This window comes from Entelurus aequoreus, linkage group LG05 (assembly GCF_033978785.1).
Source record: "Entelurus aequoreus isolate RoL-2023_Sb linkage group LG05, RoL_Eaeq_v1.1, whole genome shotgun sequence".
In the NCBI taxonomy this organism is placed as follows: Eukaryota; Metazoa; Chordata; class Actinopteri; order Syngnathiformes; family Syngnathidae; genus Entelurus; species Entelurus aequoreus.
The window spans coordinates 54248995-54276767 of NC_084735.1; the positions used below are offsets into that span (position 1 = coordinate 54248995).

At 40.2% G+C, this 27773-nt stretch overlaps 2 protein-coding genes across 5 annotated transcripts in view; one reads left to right on the forward strand and one right to left on the reverse strand.

Annotated features, from left to right (window-relative positions):
- The window catches only part of mogat2 (monoacylglycerol O-acyltransferase 2), a 49381-nt gene extending 46600 nt beyond the window's left edge, over positions 1-2781 (reverse strand). The window contains exons 1-2 of the mRNA XM_062048392.1: positions 2627-2781; positions 2337-2515 (exon numbers count right to left, since the gene is read on the reverse strand). Of these exons, the coding sequence (XP_061904376.1) occupies positions 2337-2515; positions 2627-2720 (273 nt within the window). The 5' untranslated portion in view covers positions 2721-2781. The remainder of the gene's footprint in view (positions 1-2336; positions 2516-2626) is intronic.
- Positions 2782-9323: 6542 nt separating this feature from the next.
- The window catches only part of map6a (microtubule-associated protein 6a), a 64308-nt gene continuing 45858 nt past the window's right edge, over positions 9324-27773 (forward strand). For all 4 annotated transcript variants that reach the window (XR_009826297.1, XM_062048388.1, XM_062048389.1 and 1 more), the window contains exon 1: positions 9324-10230. Coding sequence is in view for 3 of the 4 variants with exons in the window: in XM_062048388.1 (XP_061904372.1) it covers positions 9584-10230 (647 nt within the window). In the remaining variant the exon portion in view is untranslated. The remainder of the gene's footprint in view (positions 10231-27773) is intronic.

The following is a 27773-nucleotide window of genomic DNA, read 5'->3' on the forward strand; positions in this document are numbered from 1 at the left end:
GCTAGCCAGAATTTTACCATAAAAATATTGTAACGTTTTTCTATTCACAGTAATGCACTGTAAAAAAAAATAACTGTAGATTTTACGTGTAAAAATGTGGCAGCTCAGTTTACTATATACAGTAATTTGGCGTAAAAAAACACCTTAATTTTTTTTCTAAAATTCCGGATACTCGGCTGCCAGTTTTTGTAGACATATCCAGGGCTGCCCAAACTTACAGTTTGAAAATAAAAAAATCATGATTTTACACAACAGAACTTTTAGCTAAGTAGTCAGCACACTCGCCTATCACACCCTGGGTTTGCGCCTCGCTTGTACCAATGGGAAAAAATATTCAGCCGGAGCAAAGAGTACACAATCGCCACACAAATCAGAGCTGCCTGTTATTGACAGCCATGAACACCATCATTGCATTCCACCGTCAACATTTTGGGCCCCTGATTGGTTGGGGGCCCCTAGGCTCATATCTTTCTAAGGCAGGGGTCGGCAACCCAAAATGTTGAAAGAGCCATATTGGACCAAAAATAAAAAATACAAATCTGTCTGGAGACGCAAAAAGTGTTCAAATGAAGGCAACACATGATATAAGTGACTATATTAGCTATATTAGACTACTATCAAAATGACTATGTGTCGCATGCTGAAGCAAATCTTTGTTGACAGAAATGTGGAAATTCATTATTTATTCTACACATTATTACAACATTGGAAAACATTACTAAAACGGAGGCTTTTCTGAGGGTGTGATAACGCCCGGAAATGACTGGCTTAGAATGTCCAAAGGTTAAGATGTGTGTGTTCAAGTTGAAGGAAACGGAAACTACAAATAAAATGACTTCAAATATACCTAAAATACCAGGCATAATGATGCATTATGTACATATAGCCAGCATAAATAGCATTTTAGCATCGATTAGCTTGCAGTCATGCAGTGACCAAATATGTCTGATTCGCACTCCACACAAGTCAATAAATGGTAAATGGGTTATACTTGTATAGCGCTTTTCTACCTTCAAGGTACTCAAAGCGCTTTGACACTATTTCCACATTCACCCATTCACACACACATTCACACACTGATGGCGGGAGCTGCCATGCAAGGCGCTAACCACGACCCATCTGGAGCAAGGGTGAAGTGTCTTGCTCAAGGACACAATGGATGTGACTAGGTTGGTAGAAGGTGGGGATCGAACCAGGAACCCTCAGGTTGCTGGCACGGCCACTCTCCCAACCGCGCCACGCCATCCCCTATATATATTAACACCAACAAAGCTCACCTTTGTGGATTCACGCACAGCATAAAACGTTTGGTGGACAAATAGAGACAAAGCAGGAGTGGCATAAAACACGTCTTACTGTGGCAACAGGATTAAGTTATACATGTTAACAAACTATGCTGCGTTCAAGGACTGCCGAAATTAGGACAAAACGGCGCGCGCCAAATACTCTCATCAGTGAAGCATGTTTAATGTAAACAGTGGGATTTCTTGTGTCATGTCCTACAGCAGGGGTCCCCAAACTTTTTGACTCGGGGGCCGCATTGGGTTAAAAAAAATTTGGCCGGGGGCCAGGCTGTGTGTATATATATATATATATATATATATATATATATATATATATATATATATATATATATATGTGTATATATACACATATACATTGTCTTTATAATCCGTTTTGTCATTTAACATCAATTAACATTCAATCAATCAATCAATCAATGTTTATTTATATAGCCCTAAATCACAAGTGTCTCAAACGGCTGTACAAGCCACAACGACATCCTCTGTAACATTGATGTTCATCAACATTTAACATTGTCACGTTATCGATGGGAAAATTCCTTTTTAGACAATATGATTTGCCTGAGCGACTAGGAGACACCAAGAGTAACAAGCGGTAGAAAATGGATTATAAAGGAAAGTTAAAAAAATTAAATTAAAAAAATTAAAAATGAAAAAATTATTATTATTATTATTTTTTTTACTTGGGACCTCCTGTGGGCCGGATTTTAGATGCTGGGGGGGCCGGATCCGGCCCGCGGGCTGTAGTTTGGGGACCCCTGTCCTACAGAAACCATATTAAAACAAAAACATAAATTTTTTCCCTCATCTTTTTCCATTTTCATACATTTTTGAAAAAGCTCCAGGGAGCTACTCACTCATCCCATCCCATGGCCTAGGAGGCCGTTACATGGAGCCACTAGGGCGCCGCTAAAGGGCCGCTTGTAGTTCGAAAAAACCGCGCGTTGCCGACCCCCGTTCTAAGGGGATGAATTCCAAAACATATTTTCTTGACTGGATGTCAAATTGCACACGTAATATTCTCCTGCTCACCTTGACGGGAAAGTAGTCCCGCATGTAGTCCCACATTCTTATGCCGCACAGGTAAGGCACCCTGCGCCCTCCGCGCGCCGGAGTGTCGTAGTCCAGGAACCACCAGACCGAGTAGATAACGCTGACCAACCAGAAGCGAGTAAACAACAGGTAGAGGAACAGGAGGATACATGTGGGTGCTGAGGAGACAACAGAAATAATAATAATGGTATTCATTTATTTATAGTGCAGTGATAGAGAGCTTGTACAGTAACTAAATATAACATAACATAAACGCCACACGGACTCACCCAAGGCGAGGAAGGTGAAGACCCACTGCAGCACGGCGGCCGTCTGCAGTCTCCTGCCTAGCGGCACGTCCAAGGGGGCAAGGGCGATCTTCATGTTGTCTAGGAGGAAGCACTGAAACTCTCGCACGCCTGCGACTGCTAGCAGGAGGAGGCGGTGAAGTGGGTCCAAGGTCTCCGTTTCCTCCCTGTGGATCTTTTATCTCACTCAATCTCAGCTCACCTTTGACCCCGCGGCGCTCGCCAGTGCACTCCCTCAGTAGAACACAGCACTCGCACTGAATAGGAGATCTTTGACCCGCATTTCCACAGCACTTCTTTAAAATCAGCACAGCACTCCTGTTGTAGACAGGCTCTTTGACCAGCATTTTTTTTTTTTTTGCTGTTGTTGCAAATTTATTTTGACTAGTTTTTGGAAAACAAATTGCAGTGCATTCCTGTCTTGGCATGTAAAAGATCTTTGACTTGTAGATCCTCAATAACAGCAGAGCGCTCCTGACACGTTGGGGATCTTTGACGAGCGTTTTTGTAGTAGGTTCTTAAAAACTGCTCAGCACTCCTGTCATTTAGACAGTGGTGTGCCGTCAGGGCCAGCAGGGCCTTCTCTGCTGGCCTAACATAACCAGAAATCATGATCATAATTAAAGATAAAAGTAAATGCTTATTTACCTTCCCTAAATAGTATTCATATTCTCTTCATGTTATATTATGCTCCTTCCAGTGCTGTTGTTTGTTTTTTATTTAAACGGGGATAGCAGATCCATTCTATGTGTCATACTTGATCATTTCGCGTTATTGCCATATTTTTGCTGAAAGGATTTAGTAGAGAACATCGACGATAAAGTTCGCAACTGTTGGTCGCTGATAAAAAAAGCCTTGCCTGTATCGGAAGTAGCGTGACGTCGCAGGTTGAAAGGCTCCTCACATTTCCCCATTGTTTACACCAGCAGCGAGAGCGATTCGGACAGAGAAAGCGACGATTACCCCATTAATTTGAGCCAGGATGAAAGATTTGTGGATGAGGAACGTGAGAGTGAAGGACTAGAGTGCAGTGCAGGACGTATCTTTTTCCGCTCAGACCGTAACTTAGGTGCAAGGGCTCATTGGATTCCACACTTTCTCCTTTTTCTATTGTGGATCACGGATTTGTATTTTAAACCACCTCAGATACTATATCCTCTTGAAAATGAGAGTCGAGAACGCGAAATGGACATTCACAGTGACTTTTATCTCCACGACAATACATCGGCGAAGCATTTTAGCTACGGAGCTAACGTGATAGCATCGGGCTTAACTGCAGATAGAAACCAAAGAAATAAACCCCTGACTGGAAGGATGGACAGAAAATCAACAATACTATTAAACCATGGACCTGTAACTACACGGTTAATGCTTTCCAGCCTGGCGAAGCTTAACAATGCTGTTGCTAACGACGCCATTGAAGCTAACTTAGCTACGGGACCTCACAGAGCTATGCTAAAAACATTAGCTCTCCACCTACGCCAGCCAGCCCTCATCTGCTCATCAACACCTGTGCTCACCTGCGTTCCAGCGATCGACGGAGCGACGAAGGACTTCACCCGATCATCGATGCGGTTGGCGGCTAGCGTCGGATAGCGCGTCTGCTATCGAAGTCAAAGTCCTCCTGGTTGTTTTGCTGCAGCCAGCCGCTAATACACCGATCCCACCTACAGCTTTCTTCTTTGCGGTCTTTATTGTTCATTAAACAAATTGCAAAAGATTCACCAACACATATGGTAATTATTATTCTGTGACTGTAAATTGTTTGCTTGTTTTTTTATTGATGCTTTTATTTTTCTCTGTATTGTGTTGTTATAATTATATGCTTTTACTTGTAATTGTATTGAATTGTGGACCCCAGGAAGACTAGTGGGTTGTTGAGGCAACCAGCTAATGGGGATCCTTAATGCTAGGTTCACACCAACGGCGCTTTGACGACACTTTAAAGCGGCATGCAAAGCGGCATGCAAAGCGGCTTTATAGCGTAACAAAGCCTGATTAAAGCGTGAGGGTCCAAATGGATCGTGGGAAAGCTTGTAGTGAAGCGGGACATGCGGCAAGTTCGCCAAAATTTTTTAAACGGTTTTAAAAAATTCTGCGCTCTTTCCAGAATGGAATAAAGCGCCGAGAGCGTATGAAAGCGTGAAAAAGCCTGACAAAGCTCAGCAAAACTTGACTAAAAGCGTAGGAAAGCTTAACAGATCTTGGTTCAAAGCGCTGACCCCTACAAATAGGAAGTGACTGTGATATTGACTAGTGACATTGAAACTTTTACGTAAAACCAAAACATGATTACAAATCCATTCTCTTTTGCATCATTGCCTTTTTTATATGATGATCATTGTTTCTGTACTTCTGTTAGAGTTTGCTGTTTGATGTTGCAGTTTGACATTACTGTCTATAATTTTTCTGTATGAAAATGTTAATAATAAAGAGAATATGTTACGTTTTATAAAAGAAATGCCTTTTATTATTTTCAACTAGCATAAGAAATGAAAGATAGATATTTATTAAGATGACAAAAATAAAAGAAATGAAGATATAAAACATAATATAACTGAAAAAAAAAGAGAAATTGAAAAAATAAATGAATATAAAAAATGTGTGGATAATTGCCTTTTATTATTTTCAACTAGCATAAGAAATGAAAGATAGATATTTATTAAGATGACAAAAATAAAAGAAATGAAGATATAAAACATAATATAACGAGAAAAAAAAGAGAAATTGAAAAAATAAATGAATATAAAAAATGTGTGGATAATTGCCTTTTATTATTTTCAACTAGCATAAGAAATGAAAGATAGATATTTATTAAGATGACAAAAATAAAATAAATTAAAATATAAAACATAATATAACGGAAAAAAAAGAGAAATTGAAAAAATAAATGAATATAAAAAATGGGTGGATAATTGCCTTTTATTATTTTCAACTAGCATAAGAAATGAAAGATAGATATTTATTAAGATGACAAAAATAAAAGAAATGAAGATATAAAGCATAATATGATGAAAAAAAAGAGAAATTGAAAAAATAAATGAATATAAAAAATGGGTGGATAATTGCCTTTCATTATTTTCAACTAGCATAAGAAATGAACGATAGATATTTATTAAGATGACAAAAATAAAAGAAATGAAGATATAAAACATAATATAACGGAAAAAAAAGAGGAATTGAAAAAATAAATGAATATAAAAAATGTGTGAAAAACAGTATACTGAGTTTTTCACCTTTTTTTCTTATTTTTGTTGTAACAATGCACAACAGAGCTTGATAATCGTGTCAGAGCCTGATTTAAAGCGTCAGGATCGCATCAAAGCGTAATAAAGTTCAATAAAGCGTAATAAAACGTATCAAAGCGTGATTTAAAGCGTATCAAAGCGTGAGGAACGGTAACAAAGCGGCAACTAATTCGTATCAGAGTGTATCAGAGCGTATCAAAGCATAACATTACTTCAGAGATCGGGATATTTGTGGAAAAATTGACAAAAATGACGGCGCTTAGCTCGCCGCTTTAAAGCGCGGCAAGCGCCGTTGGTGTGAACCAGGCATAATAAAAATAAAAATAAAATCAAACACAGATGTCCAGAATACTGTGGAATTTTGCGATGAAAACAGAGCTTTTTGTATTGGATACAATGGTGTCCGAATACTTCCGTTTCAACCATTGATGTCACGCGCATACGTCATCATACATAGACGTTTTCAACCGGAAGTTTCGCGGGAAATTTAAAATTGCACTTTATAAGTTAACCCGGCCGTATTGGCATGTGTTGCAATGTTAAGATTTCATCATTGATATATAAACTATCCAACTGCGTGGTCGGTAGTAGTGGGTTTCAGTAGGCCTTTAAGTACATAACTCCACATGTGTTCATTCATAGTTTTTATGCCTTCAGTGACAATGTACAATGTAAATAATCATGAAAATAAAGAAAACACATTGAATGAGGAGAAGGTGTGTCCAAACTTCTGGCCTGTACTGTATACTGTATATGTGGGGAAAAAAGTGGATTTCTGTTGTTTAAGGGTAATGAGTCTATCATAAACGATCTGGCTCATACTCTTTAAATTGAACAAAAGTCTTTTAACACAAATAAGGGCCTCAAAAACAGCAGATCACTCTTGACATCTGATTAATGTTGTTGCTCGAAGTCCTTAGAAAGAAGCTAAGCACTCCTGTGTTGACATATAGAGAGGATCTTTGACTTGCGCTTTTGCAGTAGGTCCCCAAAAACAGCAGCGTGCTCCTGTCATTTTGGCTTTGTCCTTAGCCAGCGTTTTTGCAGTATTCATCCATCCATTTTCTACCGCATGTTCCTTTCGGGGTCGCAGGGGTGCTGGAGCCCATCCCAGCTGCACTCAGGCGGAATACAAGGGTACATCCTGGACAAGTTGCCAGATAACATTCAGTGGTTTATTAAAAACTGCAGAGCGCTCTATTGTATAGATGATCTTTGAGTAGTGGTGTTGCTGTAAATAGTTAAAAGTAACAGAGCACTTCTGTTTTGACATAAAGCACAAACAAAAGGGCAGAGGGTGAGAGTGAAGGTTGCTACATAATTAGAGACTACACGCTGGAAATGTGGGGAAAACAAGCAGCAAGAAACTAACGCTGAGGTGTTGTGTGTCTGAATGCCACATTCCATGAAATAATAGCAAACAGTACGGCTTTTTGCAACATTTCCATTTCTATTTTGTTGTGAAATGTTGTGTTGTTTAACTGTAAACACTTGGAAATGTACTTATAACTTACACAACCAGGTGTGAATGTGAGTGTGAATGTTGTATGTCTATCACCCTGCGATGAGGTGGCGACTTGTCCAGGGTGTACCCCACCTACCGCCCGAATGCAGCTGAGATAGGCTCCAGCAAACCGCGCGGCCCAGAAAGGGACAAGCGGTAGAAAATGGATGGATGGATATTGGACTTAAAAAAAAAAGAAGATAAAGACAGGCCTTAATTTTTGTATTTTACAAATCATTTTTGATGCAATCTGTTTTAATGTGAATACATTTGACGAAATTACATTTTTAATTGTACGTATTTTGTTATTAAATCAATGTAAGCAAAAATAAATAATCAAAACAATTTGGTCGGCTCTTTTTAGGGAGCTGATCCAAAAGAACCGGCTCCTTTTAAATAAGCCCAAATTCCCAACGCTCGTAAAGGTGACTTTTATATACTGTATGTGTTCAGCATCCTGCCAGCTTCATACCGGAAATACTGTCGTTTTTCGAAATAAAATGACGTTTGGGATTTTCAAATTGGGAGTTGCTATTTATGAAGTAGTTCTTAATAATACAATTAAGTTTCAATAGACAGTAAAGAGCTCCATCATTCTTTGACAAATGGCTTAGAGTTGCCGTGCTTATCTGCTGAAAAAAGGAAATAGAGCGTGAATGTCTCTAGCTTGACGTGGTGGTTGACCGAAAGCAGCCGGGATGCTGAGCAGGTGGGGTTCGTTTCATGAAATTTCATGGAAGAATAGCAAATAGTGCTGCTTTTTGCAGATTTTCCATTTCTATTTTGTTGTGAAATGTTGTGTTTTTTAACTGAAAATAGTTGGAAATGTACTTATAACTTACACAACCAGATACTGGACTTATAAACAAATTTAAAAAAAAGATGGGCCTTCATTTTTGTATTTTACAATACATTTTTGATGCTATCTGTTTTAAGGTATTTGACAAAATTATATTTGTATTGTATTTAAATCAATGTAAGCAAAAATAAATAAATAATCAAAACAATTTGGTCGGCTCCTTTTAGGGAGCCGATCCAAAAGAACCGGCTCTTTTTGAATAAGCCCCAAATCCTATCGCTCGTGTAGGGCACTTTATTTATCAATCTCCAAGTGTTCAGCATCCTGCCAGCTTCATACCGGAAATACTGTCGTTTTTCGAAATAAAATGACGTTTAGGAGCCTCAAATTGGGTGTTGCTATTTATTAATTAGTTCTTAGTAATACAATTAGGTTTCAATAGACAGTAAAGAGCTCCATCATTCTTTGACATTCTTTGTGAAATGTTTTGCTGTTTAACTGAAAATAGTTGGAAATGTACTTATAACTCACACAACCAGATACTGGACTTAAAAACAAATAACAAAAAAAGATGGGCCTTCATTTTTGTATTTTAAGAGTGCAATTGTTGAGAATTTGCATTTTAAACCGGCGATTGATTTGCCGTTGATTTGAATCTAACGTGTTGTGTATCTGAATGCCATATCTGTTTTAATGTGCATACATTTGACGAAATTATATTTTTATTGTCATTAAATCAATGTAAGCAAAAATAAATAAATAATCAAAACAATTTGGTCGGCTCTTTTTAGGGAGCCGATCCAAAAGGACCGGCTCCTTTTGAATAAGCCCAAAATCCCATCGCTCGTAAAGGGCACTTTATTTATCATTCTCCAAGTGTTCAGTATCCTGCCAGCTTCATACCGGAAATACTGTCGTTTTTCGAAATAAAATGACGTTTGGGAGCCTCAAATTGGGTGTTGCTATTTATGAATTAGTTCTTAGTAATACAATTAGGTTTCAATAGACGGTAAAGGGCTCCATCATTCTTTGAGAAATGGCTTTTGAGTTGGCGGGCTTATCTGCTGAAAACAGGAAATAGATCGTGAATGTCTCTAACTTGACGTGTTGTTTGACCGAGGAGCAGCCGGGATGCTGAGCAGGCGGGGTTCTTTCTCGTTGCAGTGTTGTGTTGTTTTGACCGTAGGACGACGGACGACGACCGAGCAGCAAACGCATAATTACGGTTAGTTTTTAAGAGTGCAATCGTCGAAAATGCGCATTTTAAACCGGCGATTGGTTTGCCGTTGATTTGAATCGAAACGACATTGGCCATCGGACACCGAACAAATCGTGTTCCCGTTAAAAAATATATATATACATTTTGTATCGATTGCGGTGAAAGCACCATGGCGTGGCCGTGCATCAGCAGGGCGTGCTGCATGTCGCGCTTGTGGAACCAGCTGGACAAGGCGGACATCGCGGTCCCGTTGGTGCTGAGCAAGTACACGGACCCCTCGGAGATGCATCCGGTTCCGCTGCAGCCTCCCTCCAAGGCCTGCGTCGCCATAGAAACGCAGCCTGCGCGAGGACCGCGCCGCGCCGGTGCGCGCGCGCCCAGGAGGTGCGTCTCGGAGGAGCGCGTGTGCAGCTCGGTCATGCGCGAGGACTTCAAACATTGGAAGGTTCGACCGGAGCCGAGCTGCAAACCCAAGAACGAGTACCACGGACCGGAAATCCCCTTCAACAGCGAGACCCAGTACCAGAAAGACTACAAGGCCTGGCCCATTCCCAAAAGGCACGACCACCCGTGGATACCAAAACCCGCTGCGGACCAGCGGACGCCGGGCGGAAGACAGGCGGACATTGGCGTGGAGAAGAGCGTCGTCGCTGACAAAGTCCAGGAGAAGGAACTCCCCCAGGGCCAGGAGAGGAACAAGAGGTCGAGCAGGAAAGCAGAAGGAGAGAAAAAAGTAAAGGTGGAAGGACAAGGCAGGGCGGTGGATGCAGTAAATAGACAAATTAAAGAGGACATCACATCTGGAAGCTCTTACAAGTGAGTACAAATATTCTATCATCAAGTCACACTCTCTAGTCCAGGCCTGGGCAATTATTTTGACTTGGGGGCCACATTTAGAGAAAAAAACGTGTCTGGGGGCCGGTATATCTGATTTTTAGGAACTCCAATACAAAACCTCACAATAATGTCTGATTGAATGCTAAAAACGTTATGACAGACCGCCTTAAAAAACGTAATGGAATTTCAAATTTTTCTATGAACGATAAAACACTTAATATTGACAAAATATGAATGTCACACCCCCTTTCGGTCGACATATTTTACAATCAAGTGAAACGCAACAAAAATGCAACAAACAGTGAAATATGAACGCTAAGGGTACAAAATAAACCCACCTACAATCTGATATTTGCTGAATTTCCCCTAGGTGATCAATAAAGTACTTTCTATTCTATTCTATTCTATTCCATATATCACTAAGCTTTAGAACTTTGATGTGAAAATCTCCTTCCACGTCTGTGGAAAGGCTTCCCGCCCACACTATTCTCTGCTACTTTTACCTCTGGAATTCCCATCCTACAATTCAGCCAGAATTTTTTTGGTCCATGTCTAAAAATAAATACATTGACATGTGATTTTGTTATTCTGTTTTTTTTTGCCAGTGCCGTAAAGCCACAATGCTTGGGGATTTGGAGTCTTGAATATTAACCGTCAAATCGAATCGTATCGTTCGGAATCGAATCAAATCGAATCGGTCTGTAATAAAAGGATATCGTTTTTTAATCGAATCGTAACCTGTGTATCTAGATGCATATCGAATCGTTTATCAGAGAGAGATGTGCAACCCTAGTAACTAGTATATCACCCCAAAGCGTAGTTTCCAACCATTGAATTACTTTGTATAGTTGAAGACTTACAGTTATTAGAAAACATCACTGCACATCATAATGGCAGCTACACTTTCCCTCTTAAAGATCTAAAAAATTTATTTGGGAATGTCCGGCGGGCCAGATTGAAAAGCTCAACGGGCCGCATGTGGCCCCCGGGCCTTAATTGGTACCGGTACCAATATTTTGGTACCGGTACCGCTACCAAAATATATTTCTATACTTTCCGGTACTTTTCTAAATAAAGGGGAACGCAAAAAATGGCATTATTGGCTTTATTTTAACAACAAATCTTAGGGTATATTAAACATATGTTATTGCAAGTTTGTCCTTACATAAAATAGTGAACATACTAGACAACTTGTCTTTTAGTAGTAAGTAAGCAAACAAAGGCTCCTAATTTGACTGCTGACACATTTATCATTCTATTATTTTGTCAACATTATTAAGGATAAGTGGTAGAACATGAATTATTAATCTACAAACCCCGTTTCCATATGAGTTTGGAAATTGTGTTGGATGTAAATATAAACGGAATACAATGATTTGCAAATCCTTTTCAACCCATATTCAATTGAATGCACTATAAAGAAAAGATATTTGATGTTCAAACTCATAAACTTTTTGCAAATTTTCAACCCATATTCAATTGAATGCACTATAAAGACAAGATATTTGATGTTCAAACTCATAAACTTTTTGCAAATAATAATTAACTTAGAATTTCATGGCTGCAACACGTGCCAAAGTAGTTGGGAAAGGGCATGTTCACCACTGTGTTACATCACCTTTTCTTTTAACAACACTCAATAAACGATTGGGAACTGAGGAAACTAATTGTTGAAGCTTTGAAAGTGGAATTCTTTCCCAATCTTGTTTTATGTAGAGCTTCAGTCGTTCAACAGTCCGGGGTCTCCGTGTCGTATTTTACGCTTCATAATGCACCACACATTTTCGATGGGAGACAGGTCTGGACTGCAGACGGGCCAGGAAAGTACCCACACTCTTTTTTTACGAAGCCACGCTGTTGTAACACGTGCTGAATGTGGCTTGGCATTGTCTTGCTGAAATAAGCAGGGGCGTCCATGAAAAAGACGGCGCTTAGATGACAGCATATGTTGTTCCAAAACCTGTATGTACCTTTCAGCATTAATGGTGCCTTCACAGATGTGTAAGTTACCCATGCCTTGGGCACTAATGCACCCCCATACCATCACAGATGCTGGCTTTTGAACTTTGCGTCGATAACACTATGGATGGTCCGCTTCCCCTTTGGTCCAGATGACACGATGTCGAATATTTCCAAATATTCGTCAGACCACAGAACACTTTTCCACTTTGCATGAGTCCATCTTAGATGATCTCGGGCCCAGAGAAGCCGGCGGCGTTTCTGGATGTTGTTGATAAATGGCTTTCGCTTTGCATAGTAGAGCTTTAACTTGCACTTACAGATGTAGCGAAAAACTGTATTTAGTGACAGTGTCATAACTGGGTTCTTGGGTTTTGCTTCTCCGGAAGGCAAAGGAAAATTGGCCCGTGCGAGGCGTGAATTTAAATACATGTTTATTTAACAATAAAAAAGGAATAAACAAAAGGCGCTCACAGTGGAGGTAGAAAACTTGACTATACAAAACAAAAGACTTGCACGAGGGCGGAAATACAAAACTTGGGTAGAAACACAAAACTTGCACAAAGGCAGAAACTATGAACAATAAAACCAAAACACTAACTGTGGCATAAATGAACAAAACTTACTTGGCAAAGAACTGTGACATGACATGAAGTGGAGGGATCAAAAAGTGCGAGGACGCCAGGACGAACAACAGAAACAGACAGATTTAAATAGTGACGTGATCAGTGAAAACAGGTGCGTGACAAGACAGGTGAACAGGTGCGTGACATGACAGGTGAAAACTAATGGGTGACCATGGAAACCAAACCAAACAAGGAAGTGCAACCAGGAACTAAAAAGAGCCCAAAACCCAAGCAAAACAAAAACATGATTAAAACAGACTTGACAGAGCCCCCCCCTTACGGACAGATCCCAGATGTCCCAACACAAAAAAATGAACAAGAGTCATGGGGGGGCGGGAGGGGGACATGGCGGTGGGTTGCCAGGCCAAGTGGCCCCGAATCCACCGAGGCATAGTCATGTGGCGGCGGCGAGTGGAACGCCGCCACCACCGGCAAGGTGGGCGACCCGGGAAGGGCCACATGCGTGGCCGACGAAGAGGTGGGCACACTTGGCGTGGCGGACGACCAGGCAGTGGCCACCTTCGTGGCAGACGAGGAGGCAGGCGCGTCGTCATCATGGCAGGCGGCGAAGCTTGGCGTGGCGCGTCAGGCGGCGAAGCTTGGCGTGGCGGGTCTTGGTCTTGGCGAGGGTCTTGGTCTTGGCGTGGGTCTTGGTCTTGGCGGGGGTCTTGGTCTTGGCGGGGGTCTTGGTCTTGGCGGGGGTCTTGGTCTTGGTCTTGGCGGGGGTCTTGGTCTTGGTCTTGGCGGGGGTCTGGGTCTTGGTCTTGGCATGGTTGGTCTTGGTCTTGGTGTTGGCATGGTTGGTCTTGGACTTGGCGTGGTTGGTCTTGGTCTTGGACTTGGCGTGGTTGGTCTTGGTCTTGGACTTGGCGTGGTTGGTCTTGGTGTGGCGGTGCTTGGACTTGGTCTTGGTGTGGCGGTGCTTGGTTTTGTCGTGGAGCTGCGACTGGCGGCACTGGGCGTCGTGAAGCTGCGACTGGCGGCACTGGGCGTCGTGAAGCTGCGACTGGCGGCACTGGGCGTCGTGAAGCTGCGACTGGCGGCACTTGGCGTCGTGAAGCTGCGACTGGCGGCACTTGGCGTCATGAAGCTGCGACTGGCGGCACTTGGCGTCGTGAAGCTGCGACTGGCGGCGCTTGGCGTCGTGAAGCTGCGACTGGCGGCGCTTGGCGTCGTGAAGCTGCGACTGGCGGCGCTTGGCGTCGTGAAGCTGCGACTGGCGGCGCTTGGTGTCGTGAAGCTGCGACTGGAGGCGCTTGGCGTGGAGCAGGTACTGGCGGCGCTTGGCGTGGAGCAGGTACTGGTGGCGCTTGGCGTGGAGCAGGTACTGGTGGCGCTTGGCGTGGAGCAGGTACTGGTGGCGCTTGGCGTGGAGCAGGTACTGGTGGCGCTTGGCGTGGTGAGGCTTGGCGTGGAGCTGGGCGTGAAGCAGGTGGATCTTGGCATGGTCGAAAAACTGGTGGTGGCGGCCGTGCTGGTGGCTGTGGCTTGGCAGGTCGAAAGACAGGTGGTGGTGGCCGAGCTGGAGGCTGTGGCTTGGCGTGACGATGCTGAGCCACCCCATCTGAACATTTTCCCAGCCCTAGCCCCCCCCCTCAAGGAGCGGATCCCAGACGCGCTCCCCGCGGTCTGGAACCGTCTTTTGGGGTGGGTGGAGGGAGGTCAGGAGGGGGGCTAAATCCTCCCCTCTAAATTGTCCAAAAAGTCTTTCTTCTTGTACCTGGGATCTTGTGGGTGAAAAAAAAAAGTGTGACTTGGGCGTGGCTTGAGTCCTGGGGGGCGGGGCATGAAAACTGGGTGACTGTGACTGACAGGATCTAATTTGTAAAAACATGTCCTGATAATGTCTTATAATGTTTTTACAGTCTTTTGCTGGAGGTGAGTGATCAAAAGAAAAAGTCTTGAAAAAAAAAATCCTGGTCTGTGATGTCATCAGGGCGAAGCCGGGCTGGCTGCTGCTTGCTTCCGCCCGGAGGGGGAGGGGCTTGTGGGAGCGGCGTGTCCTGCCGGCTCGCGGAAGTCTTCCCTCGTCCTTGGCGACGCTTCCGGGACGGGAACGACGCGCCGATCGGCACCAGCGTGCCTCCATTCCCCCACATCATCCCCCTGCGCTCCCTGGGGGAAAAGCGCAGCGTCTCAGTCTCCATCGCGCGCAGCACCTCCCAAGAAGCCTCGTCAATAACGTCCAATTTTCTTGTGGAGAAACTCTTCTGCTGGCGTCCTACTGTCATAACTGGGTTCTTGGGTTTTGCTTCTCCGGAAGGCAAAGGAAAATTGGCCCGTGCGAGGCGTGAATTTAAATACATGTTTATTTAACAATAAAAAAGGAATAAACAAAAGGCGCTCACAGTGGAGGTAGAAAACTTGACTATACAAAACAAAAGACTTGCACGAGGGCGGAAATACAAAACTTGGGTAGAAACACAAAACTTGCACAAAGGCAGAAACTATGAACAATAAAACAAAAACACTAACTGTGGCATAAATGAACAAAACTTACTTGGCAAAGAACTGTGACATGACATGAAGTGGAGGGATCAAAAAGTGCGAGGACGCCAGGACGAACAACAGAAACAGACAGATTTAAATAGTGACGTGATCAGTGAAAACAGGTGCGTGACAAGACAGGTGAACAGGTGCGTGACATGACAGGTGAAAACTAGTGGGTGACCATGGAAACCAAACCAAACAAGGAAGTGCAACCAGGAACTAAAAAGAGCCCAAAACCCAAGCAAAAAAAAAACATGATTAACACAGACATGACAGACAGTGGTTTTCTGAAGTGTTCCTAAGCCCATGTGGTGATATCCTTTAGAGATTGATGTTGGTTTTTGATACAGTGCCGTCTGAGGGATCGAAGGTCACGGTCATTCAATGTTGGTTTCCGGCCATGCCGCTAACGTGGAGTGATTTCTCCAGATTCTCTGAACCTTTTCATGATATTACGGACCGTGGATGTTGAAATCCCTACATTTCTTGCAGTTGCACTTTGAGAAACGTTGTTCTTAAACTGTTTAACTATTTGCTCACGCAGTTGTGGACAAAGGGGTGTACCTCGGCCCATCCTTTCTTGTGAAAGACTGAGCATTTTTTGGGAAGCTGTTTTTATACCCAATCATGGCACCCACCTGTTCCCAATTAGCCTGCACACCTGTGGGATGTTCCAAATAAGTGTTTGATGAGCATTCCTCAACTTTATCAGTATTTATTGCCACCTTTCCCAACTTCTTTGTCACGTGTTGCTGGCATAAAATTCTAAAGTTGATGATTATTTGCAAAACATTTTTTTTTATCAGTTTGAACATCAAATATGTTGTCTTTGTAGCATATTCAACTGAATATGGGTTGAAAATGATTTGCAAATCATTGTATTCCGTTTATATTTACATTTAACACAATTTCCCAACTAATATGGAAACGGGGTTTGTACTTGTTCATTTACTGCTTACTTTCTCTTTTAACAAGTTCTATCTACACTCCTGTTAAAATGTAATAATCACGTATTCTTCTGTTGTTTGGATGCTTTTCAGTAGTTTTTGGATGATACCACAAATTTGAGTATCAATCCGATACCAAGTCGTTACAGGATCATACATTGGTCATATTCAAAGTCCTCATGTGTCCAGGGACATATTTCCTGGGTTTATAAACATAATATAAATTTGAAAAAAACGGAAGAAGACGTGATGCCAAAAAATATCGACATAATCATAGTAGTATCGACTAGATACGCTACTGTACTTGGTATCATTACAGTGAATGTTAGGTGTAGATCCACCAATGGCGTTTGAAAGGGCTGTTATGCCTAGATGGCGCTCACATTTTTATGGCTACAGTACGTAATGACGTAAACGAAGGTAACACATTCATTAGCTTGGTGTGTTGTTAGCTAATGATGGCTCGCTAATCTTAGATATTAGCAGTGGGCGATATGGCCTACAATCTATATCACCATAACGGTTTGTATCACAATTTTTAATTTGTAATAGTGTTGTCCCGATACCAATATTTTGGTACTGGTACCGCTACCAAAATGTATTTCCATACTTTTCGGTACTTTTCTAAATAAAGGGGACCACAAAAAATGGCATTATTGTCTTTATTTTAACCAAAAATCTTAGGAAACATTAAACATATGTTTCTTATTGCAAGTTTGTTCTTAAATAAAATAATGAACAATGTACAAGACAACTTGTCTTTTAGTAGTAAGTAAGCAAGGTAAGGATCCTCACATCTAATTATGGCTGTTGTCTCCTTGTAATGACACAGGGACTTCTTATCTAATGACTCACAGTATTTCTACATCGTATCAAAACCGGTGCAATGGTATTTTCCACTGAATAGTTTGGAAATATCACATGTGGCGCTATTGTAAACAATGACTCTCATTGAACAATGCCTACCCATATGGCTACTGGCAATGCATTGTGGGATACTTTAGCAAAAAATCCGAAGCACTCTATTTTTCTGCTGTCAGACACTCTACATTAGTTTTGGACGATACTACAAATTTGGGTATTGATACAATACCAAGTAGTTACATAGGCAGTATTGGCCATATCGAGGCTGATACTGATAGTTCAAATTTTCAAGATCATTAAATGATATAATTTTTCAACCACAAATGTAATCAGACAAAAACACAGGATGGTGGTGTATTAATATCAATTAATCATTGATATTCAAATCATTAATCATTTATAATAAAGTCAGTAGACCAAAATAACTAAACAAAAGAAAAAATACTATTGGCTTTTTTTCCTGAGTTTGTAAATAATATAGATCAGGGGTGTCAAATTCTTTTTAAATCGGGGGCCACATGGAGAAAAATCTACTCCCACGTGGGCCGGACTGGTAAAATCACGGCACGATAACTTAAAAATAAAGACAACTTCAGATTGTTTTATTTGTTTAAAAATAGAACAAGCACATTCTGAAATTGTACAAATCATAATGTTGTTTTGTTTTTTTACACTTACATGTTGCGGTTAATAGTATTTTATCTTTATTTGTCATTATTTATATTTGCTGAATACATTATGTGATAATGTTCATTAGTCAACTCATTGGTGTTAATCTTCAATGTATCAAAAATAAAAAAATTAGATCAAAATCAAATTACAGTTTGTTATTTATGTAGTTTGATAATTTTCCTCGACTGATGGACTAACATCATGTGGTTTATTTTGTACATATGTAGCATCATCTACAAAGATACAAAGACTTGCTATTGCGACATTCAGTGGACACATTTAGAAAAGCTGCTTCTTTCATTTAAAATTTTAGTTTAATTTTTATACTTAGCAAACTCATCCCGCGGGCCGGATAAAACTTGTTCGCAGGCCTGATACGGCCCCCGGGCCGTACATTTGATACCCCTGATATAGATGTAAGGATTAATAGTAATAATTATAACCACGGCAAAACTTCTGACGGTTAGATTAATATAGCCGTTTTGAAAGGGACAAGCGGTAGAAAATGGATGGATGGATGGAATTAAAACGATGGAGAAACCGTGATCGATCACTTTGATAAACTCACCGACCGACACTTTAACGTCTTTCCACTTTAAGCCACTACATAAACACATTACTGTCTGAGCAACTAAAATATTCAATTGTGCACATTGAACCTACAGGCTGTGCTCACGTAGCATGTATAGTCGTGAGACTGTGATCGTTTTTCTTGTATCGGAGCTGGTAAATGTGTGTGTGTGTGTGTGAGTGTGTGTGTGTGTGTGTGTGTGTGTGTGTGTGTGTGTGTGTGTGTGTGTGTGTGTGTGCTGTGAGGCCGTCAGCAGGGTGCAGCCCAGGGTACTGCCCCTCCACATGGCACAACACGCTTCCATCTGTTTTGTTCTGCAAGTGGAGCCTTAAAACAGGTCGACTGTGGGTTAATAGTGTGGTTGGTGGGCACAAATCACACATGTGAGGAAACTACATCAGTTTTACTTGTGTTGAAAAAGCAATTATACAAGATAATCACTGCTTTCTTTCAGCTTCAAACATGTTCTAGGTACCATATGTTCAAATAACTATTTCTATATTAATTAGAATTAGCATAAATCAACGCAAGCACAATGTTCTTTTGCCTGAGTAATCGGTGAATGAATTCCAATTTAACGTTAAATAAATGATGGTTTTATTTCCAGGGACAAAATTCACTGACATTGCTAACCTCAGCTATTCTTGGCATTGAGTATGACCTCAATGGTCATCTGCTGCTTTGGCCCTGCTGCTTGTCAATTTATTACAGAGCTGTATCTGTAGCCTCTAGATAGATGGTGTCTGCATATAGTTTATAAAGCTACTGTAGTAGGGTATTAACTGCCCAAAAATAGGTGGGCCAAGCTTGTGGCATTGTATTCAAAAAGACTTGAGGCTGTAATTGCTGCCAAAAGTGCATCAACAAAGTATTGAGCAAATGCTGTCAACACTAATGTACGTGTAATTTTTTATTTTTTAAATACATTTGCAAAAAAAAAATCTGACTACAACAATTTATTTTCTTGATTTATTTTAGGTGTTTCTTAAAACAAGAATGTTGCCATTTGAAATAACTACTGTATTTTTCAGACTATAAGGCGCACTTAAAATCCTTTTTTTTCTCTCAAAACTCGACAGTGCGCCTTATAACCCGGTGCGCCTAATGTACGGAATACGTTTGGTTGAGTTTACTCACCTCAAAGCTATTTTATTTGGTACATGGTGTAATGATAATAAGTGTGACCAGTAGATGGCAGTCAAACATAAGAGATATGTGGAGACAGCACTATGATTACAATATGTCTCAAGTAAACAACACCAACATTTTAAATATTCCATTGAAAATATAGAACATTACACACGGCACTCAAAAATATATCAAAATGTTTTACTATGACTTTGATAAGATATGAAGCAGCACAGCTTGAATAATTGTCGGCGCATTAATCATTAAGATTAAGATTAAAGTACCAATGATTGTCACACACACACTTAGATGTGGTGAAATTTGTCCTCTGCATTTGTCCCATCCCCTTGGGGAGCAGTGGGCAGCAGCGGCGCCGCGCCCGGGAATCATTTTGGTGATTTAACCCCCAACTCCAACCCTTTGTTGCTGAGTGCCAAGCATACGAGTATTATTATGGTGTGTGTATAAGGTAAGACATATCTGGCATTTTGTTTCGCAATATTATGCAAAATCAACTTTTCTTACCTTCTGGTACCTGCTGATCTGCATTTTAGATCTGTAGAAGTCCTGAAAAATTGGGCGCGTCCGCTAGTCAATAAGCTTCTTCTTTTTCTTTTATCTTCTTGTTATGTGACATTAATCCTCCCCTGTTTCCATTTCTAATATAAATTAGCGTAAAGGTCTTACTTATATCTGTCAGTAAACTCGCCATGAAAGCGCTAAAACATACTGGTGTAGTGAGTTTAAATTATTCACCCAAGGAACTTTAGTTATTAGAGTTCCGGTCGGACGTTTTTTCACGGGACACATTTCCTTTGTTGTTGTTTCCGGATGAGGCGATGCTGCTCCGTTATTGATTTAAGTAAAGTCTGAATGTCATTAAAACAGTTAGCTCCATCTTTTGACACTTCTTCCACTGCCGTCCTTGCACGCTACACCGCTACAACAAAGATGACGGGGAGAAGACGCTGTCGAAGGTGAGCACGTAAATAAAACCACCCACAAAACGGCGCAAAGCAACTGTCAGAAAGCATCTTGGAAATCTGTAAAACATCTGTAAAACATAATCTGTGCAACATTTTGACCAAATAACCACTATTACATGTTATGTAGACCACAAGGAAGTGTTTTCAATTTAGAAAAAAATAATAATAATATGACTCCTTTGATGCGCCCTATAATCCGGTGCGCCTAATATATGAAAAAAGTTTAAAAATAGACCATTCATCGGCAGTGCACCTTATAATCCGGTGCGCCCTATGGTCCGGAAAATACGGTACATAGTTTTGTGTCATCTTTTTAACAACAGAGTAAACATCCTGCAAGACTGGGGATTCCATAATTTTTTTTACCAGGTGTGGTAAGTACTCAGAACATATCTTTAGTTTTTGTTTTGTCGCTTCAGCATGTATGTTCGAGTAATCCCATATTCTTTGACATTTGAGGCTTATTTTTAACAACAATTTTGGTTGAATATTACAACTTTTAGAGTATTAGAGTTTAGAGGTTTGACTCATACAACTTGTAATACTGAAACCCAAACTTGGAGCCAAATCCTTCTTAGGCACAGTTGACTAGAAACTAATTGGAAGACAAGGCACCGGGTGGGTATAAGAACAGGTCAAAACTATTAGGTGAGTCAAATCAAAGAGGACATGAAATAACACTTTGGTAAAAGAAAGTAGGAAGAGAACTCTGGGATAAGAACAACTAAAACCAGCGAAGTCAATCTACAGTCCCAAACTAAACTGTTGTGATATTTTGGGATTACAGAAAGTCCTATTCCAGTAAGAGGTGCAGATCAAAAGGGCTAGTAACTGCTTTGGATTTTAGCAAGCTAAGGTGCTTATAGATAGTAAGTCACCAGAGTGAGAGCAGAGGCACAGCCTTTGTTCTTTTTTTAACACACAGACAAAGCCGACTCTGTCAGTGTCAGATCTGCGTTTCCCAACAGGGCAACCATGGAAAAATATCATAGACGCAGCACGTTTCATATGTGAAGGTGAAGCAGGTTTGTTGACTTCAGAAAGGGACACACTTGAGTCATATATTGTACACCGGTATCAAGTGCTGTGTGATATTGTGATATATATCCCATTGCGACATACAAATGTGTCAGATGTGCGTTTCCCAACAGGGCAACCATGGAAAAATATCATAGAAGCAGCACGTTTCATATGTGAAGGTGAAGCAGGTTTGTTGAGTTCAAGAAAGGGACACACTTGAGTCATATATTGTACACCGGTATCAAGTGCTGTGTGATATATATCCCATTGCAACATAAAAATGTCTACCATATAGGGATGTAACAGCGATTACTGCTATTGTTTTAAATTAAAATGATTATAAAACCATCATTAATAACAGCACTTATATAAACTCACAGACCAGTTATACTGCTCAATTACTAATGGCGGTAATAGCTGGCTAGCTATCTTAAAGGCAAACATGAATACAAGAGAGTAGAAACATTAACTATTAAAAAAGGACATATCCCAATCTAAACTTGTGTAAACGCATTACTGTCTAAGCAGCCAAGATAAACAATTGTCTACATTGAATCTACAGGCTGTGCACTCTTACTGTACCACAGAGTGATCGATCTGTACACAAAGGAATATGACACAGATGTATCTACAACAGGAAGTGAACCAATGTGCCGTCATATAAACCAGAAGGCCAAAGCTTGTTTTGCTTTTATCATTAAAAACAATCTAAACCCCTTAGAAATTAAAACGGAAGAAGTTAAACATATTTAAACACTCAAATAAAAATATTATGGCTCTTAATATTTAATGTTTCTTCTGTGACTCTAGTAAATTGTGTGCCTATTTATTTATTTTAAAAGTAAAGCGTGATTAAAGGCCTACTGAAACCCACTACTACCGACCACGCAGTCTGATAGTTTATATATCAATGATGAAATCTTAACATTATAACACATGCCAATACGGCCGGGTTAACTTATAAAGTGACATTTTAAATTTGCCGCTAAACTTCCGGTTCGAAACGCCTCTGAGGATGACGTATGCGCGTGACGTAGCCCGGCGAACACGGGTATGCCTTCCACATTGAAGCCAATACGAAAAAGCTCTGTTTTCATTTCATAATTCCACAGTATTCTGGACATCTGTGTTCGTGAATCTGTTGCAATCATGTTCATTGCATTATGGAGAAGGAAGCTGAGCAAGCAAAGAAGAAAGTTGTCGGTGCGAAATGGACGTATTTTTCGAACGTAGTCAGCAACAACAGTACACAGCCGGCGCTTCTTTGTTTACATTCCCGAAAGATGCAGTCAAGATGGAAGAACTCGGATAACAGAGACTCTAACCAGGAGGACTTTTAACTTCGATACACAGACGCCTGTAGAGAACTGGGACAACACAGACTCTTACCAGGATTACTTTGATTTGGATGACAAAGACGCAGACGTGCTACTGTGAGTATGCAGCTTTGGCTTCTAAACATTTGATCGCTTGACCGTATGTGCGCAACTTTTTTTTGCGTATGTACGTAACTTTTTTAAAATATATAAGCTTTATGAACCTTGGGTTAGGTGAACGGTCTTTTGGGCTGAGTGATTGTGTGTGTTGATCAGGTGTTTGAATTGTATTGGCGTGTTCTATGGAGCTAGGAGCTAGCATAGGAGCTAGGAGCTAGCATAACAAACACGCAGGTGTTTTTATGCAGGATTAATTTGTGGCATATTAAATATAAGCCTGGTTGTGTTGTGGCTAATAGAGTATATATATGTCTTGTGTTTATTTACTGTTGTAGTCATTCCCAGCTGAATATCAGGTACCGTGAGTATGCAGCCTTGGCTGCTAAACATTTGATAGCTTGACCGTATGTGCGCGTCACGTACGTAACTTTTTAAAAATATATAAGCTTTATGAACCTTGGGTTAGGTGAACGGTCTTTTGGGCTGAGTGATTGTGTGTGTTGATCAGGTGTTTGAATTGTATTGGCGTGTTCTATGGAGCTAGGAGCTAGCAGAGGAGCTAGGAGCTAGCGTAACAAACACGCAGGTGTTTTTATGCAGGATTAATTTGTGGCATATTAAATATAAGCCTGGTTGTGTTGTGGCTAATAGAGTATATATATGTCTTGTGTTTATTTACTGTTGTAGTCATTCCCAGCTGAATATCAGGTCACCCCCGGCTCTCACAGCATCTTCCCTATCTGAATAGCTTCAACTCCCCACTAGTCCTTCACTTGCACTTTACTCATCCACAAATCTTTCATCCTCGCTCAAATTAATGGGGAAATTGTCGCTTTCTCGGTCCGAATCTCTCTCACTTCATGCGGCCATCATTGTAAACAATAGGGAACTTTGCGTATATGTTCAACTGACTACGTCACGCTACTTCCGGTAGGGGCAAGCCTTTTTTTTTATCAGATACCAAAAGTTGCAATCTTTATCGTCGTTGTTCTATACTAAATCCTTTCAGCAAAAATATGGCAATATCGCGAAATGATCAAGTATGACACATAGAATAGATCTGCTATCCCTGTTTAAATAAAAAAAATTCATTTCAGTAGGCCTTTAAATGATATTTTGAGTGTGTAAACTAACACCTTCCCCGGATTGCTAATAATCAAATGTAAACAATCAAATGCAGATACTTTTTCTTATGCCTTCTGATCTCTCTCTCTCTCTCTCTCTCTCTCTCTCTCTCTCTCTCTCTCTCTCTCTCTCTCTCTCTCTCTCTCTCTCTCTCTCTCTCTCTCTCTCTCTCTCTCTCTCTCTCTCTCTCTCTCTCTCTCTCTCTCCACTACTTGCTGTCCATATCCTACGCCCCCCCCCCCCCCCCCCCCCCCTCCACACCCCTGATTGTAAATAATTCAATGTGATTATCTTGTGTGATGACTGTATTATGATGATAGTATATATGATAGTATATATCTGTATCATGAATCAATTTAAGTGGACCCCCGACTTAAACAAGTTGAAAAACTTATTCGGGTGTTACTATTTAGTGGTCAATTGTACGGAATATGTACTTCACTGTGCAACTTACTAATAAAAGTCTCAATCAATCAATCAAAAGTGTATAAGCACTATTTGATTAGATCCAGCAAGACTAGATGAAGGTCTTAAACAGTTTTTTATGCTCTACCAATGAAAATATAAAATGTATAATGAATAATTCCTACTTTGTGGAAATTAATTGACTACAAAGTTAACCAATTAACAGCCATTAACGAGGGCTTAATGGATTAAAAAAAAGCAGGGCAAACGTTCTGTGAATATTTTTGTTGAAATCCAAATTCTACGAAGCGTGAAATAAAGGGGTACCCCTGTATTTGTATTACCATATCATTGTGAATAAGGATGGGGGCCTTGCACATTTGAACCGATACAATACCAAGTCCCAGTAGCTGGGAATTGATACCGTTACTCAATGTTACCAATTTTGGTACTTTTGTGTGTCTTAATAAATGTTAATTGTTTAATAATAAAATAGATTTTTTTTGTAACATTTGAAAATTAGCTGATTATGGTAATTTTTCTTTCCAAATCTCATTTGCAAGTATTATATTAGGCCTTTTTCCAATGCAGGAATTTTTTCAGGAACTTTCCCATTTACCCGGTAAATAAAGTTCCTCCTCTGTTTCCGCTAAAAACTACCCAGGTAGATTTAGTTCCTCAGGATCTGTTTTTAGTTCCTCAAGCGATTTGGGACTTTTGGAAAGTTCCTGGAAACTTAGAGAGGGCGGGCTGTGCTGTCGACCACTGATAGGTTGAACACAGTTGAGGCGTTCCTAAAAAGTCTTTTTTGAACACACGATTGCCATTACAGAATGCGAGACAACTTGTTAATTTCTTATTTATGGTGTATTTCTAATACACAATGGAACAGCCATGATGTTTAAACTAGCATGCAGATAAACGCTGTTTATTATTTTTTACAAACTTCATTTCAATAACCGAAGCTACGATAAGTGGATGCACACTTTTAAACGTATTTATAGAGGAATACAAACTATTAAGCGATACTCAATGCGGCAACCTCAGTTGCTTAACCTCTAAAGGCCTGAGTGGCCACATGCGTGGACAGCACCTTTTAGCTCTTATTTCCAAAATTGTCTACACTACTGAATTGGGGTATTATGGCCCTTATGTGGACACTTATACTGCTATCTGGTGGTTTTAGAAGAGTACAACATACAATGGAATTTGGAAAAAAAAAGTGTAAAAATAAGAATTAGCTAGTCACTAAACATGAAGTACACGTTTGTTACTTATTACATCATATAGAAAAATGATTATTAGTTTTTATTCTAATTAGGGTCCAATAAGCCCAAATAGCAAAGAGAAATAAAAAAAAACATGTAAACAAACAGGTTGGGCCTTAAGAGGTTAATACTCTGAGACTTTGTTGGATATTATGAAATAAAGGTGGCAGTACAAGAGTGGAACAAAGGTAAACCATATCAAATATTCACTATTTACTTTGTTACATGCTGTAAATGTAGTCAGTGACATGCCATTTGTGTTATTAGTCTCAACCCGAGTGAACCGTATGCTAATGCTAACAGGCTAGCGCTCAATCTGATGTGTTCGTGTTGTCGGTGTGGGATACACACTGACATTTATTATTTTTATAGTGTTATTTACTTCTGAAATAGACTATAACTACTTGCCTGACCCTCATGAATTCATCATTTACCAATGGGATGACATTCTGATTGTTAGACACCGTGAACAAAAGACTGACTTTTAATGAACAATATGATGAAGTTTGTTTTTAAGTCCTAGCGTTTTGTAAATTATTGATTTTTATTTCAATTAATAATACTTCAGTCAAAAAATCTGACCAAATTGTGTCTGTTTATTTACATAACATCAATGTAGAAATATATTAAATCATATGTCATCAGACTGATTTGTATGAACTACCCTGAACTGTGAAATACGGTGAAAACACAAACCACACACTTCTACAACAACCTGTAGTTCCAGGAAATAAAGGTTCCAGAAACTTAAACTTCCTGAACATTTGTCCTACGTTATACCTTGCATGCAGTGCAATTCCAAGACGTTAGATGGCAGTAGTGTATAGGATATGGTGTGTTGCTGAGCTAGGAAGTAGTCTTTGTCATGCAGCTGAATGTCTGTAGTCTTAGGTTACCGCCCTACATAGTGTTTGTTCTGTAAGTATTTTACTTATTACACACTTTGTTTGATTGTAACATGCATTTTAGTTGTATAGGTTTCATAACCAAATGTTGAAATAATCATGAAGCATGTGTATATTGGAAAATCCAATGTCAATTAGCATCAAACTAAAATACTTTACTTTCGAGCGTTTTCTATTTGGCATACTTGCTGTGTTGTTATGGCATATTGTAACATTACCTAGAAGGAGTTGGTCTGAACCCGCTTTCAGTGCTGCTTGAGTGATTGTTTGATCCACTTTTAAGTCTGAAACCGAACGTGACGTCACCAGCAACAACGGTGCTGAAATATGGCACTGTTTGCATTAATTGATACCTGGTAGTACAAGCGGGATTTGTTTAGTGCCTAAAAAAGTACCAAAGTTGGTACCCGTCCCTAATCATGAAGCAACTTTTATTGCAAGCAACTCTACCCAAATCCCTTTAATTGTCTGCCTCCCTATGTTATGTTATGTTATGTTATTTTCATTTATGTCCTTACAGTCCTCTTCTCTCCTCTGGACGAGTTTGTTAGCATTTTCACAAGAGTGTAGAAGTGACTGGTTATTGTTGGATTTTGAAAATGATCTTCATAGCTTTGTTACACTGACACAGTAGAAAGCACAAGTTCTACTCAAGCAGAGAAATAGGTCGGAACACAAAAAACTATGAGATCCTCTCTTTCCCAAATGATTTGTCTGGACAACTGCTTTGATTTTCTGCTCTCTTGTCAGCCGCCTATGTGAAAATGTTGACATATCAAAACATAATCCCAAAATCTCAACGGATACTACAAAGCTGTTTTATGTAACCAATCTAATCTGATTTTAGCAGCTGTGTTTACACCTAATTCAGGAAATGTATCTACATTTGAATGAGTTGTATAATAGACCATCGTTGTTACAAATTATTCATAATTTTTACTACCACAAGAGTCACAGATATCATACTGTTTGTTAGCCAGTGAGAGAACAACAGAGATGCTTTGAGAGTGAGACGAGGCAGCCGATCCCAAAGGAAGGAGAGTATTGATTGACACTAAGCCAGACTCAATGGTCGCTGACACACCAAGAACAAGAATTGTAAGAGAAGCTGTTTCATCAA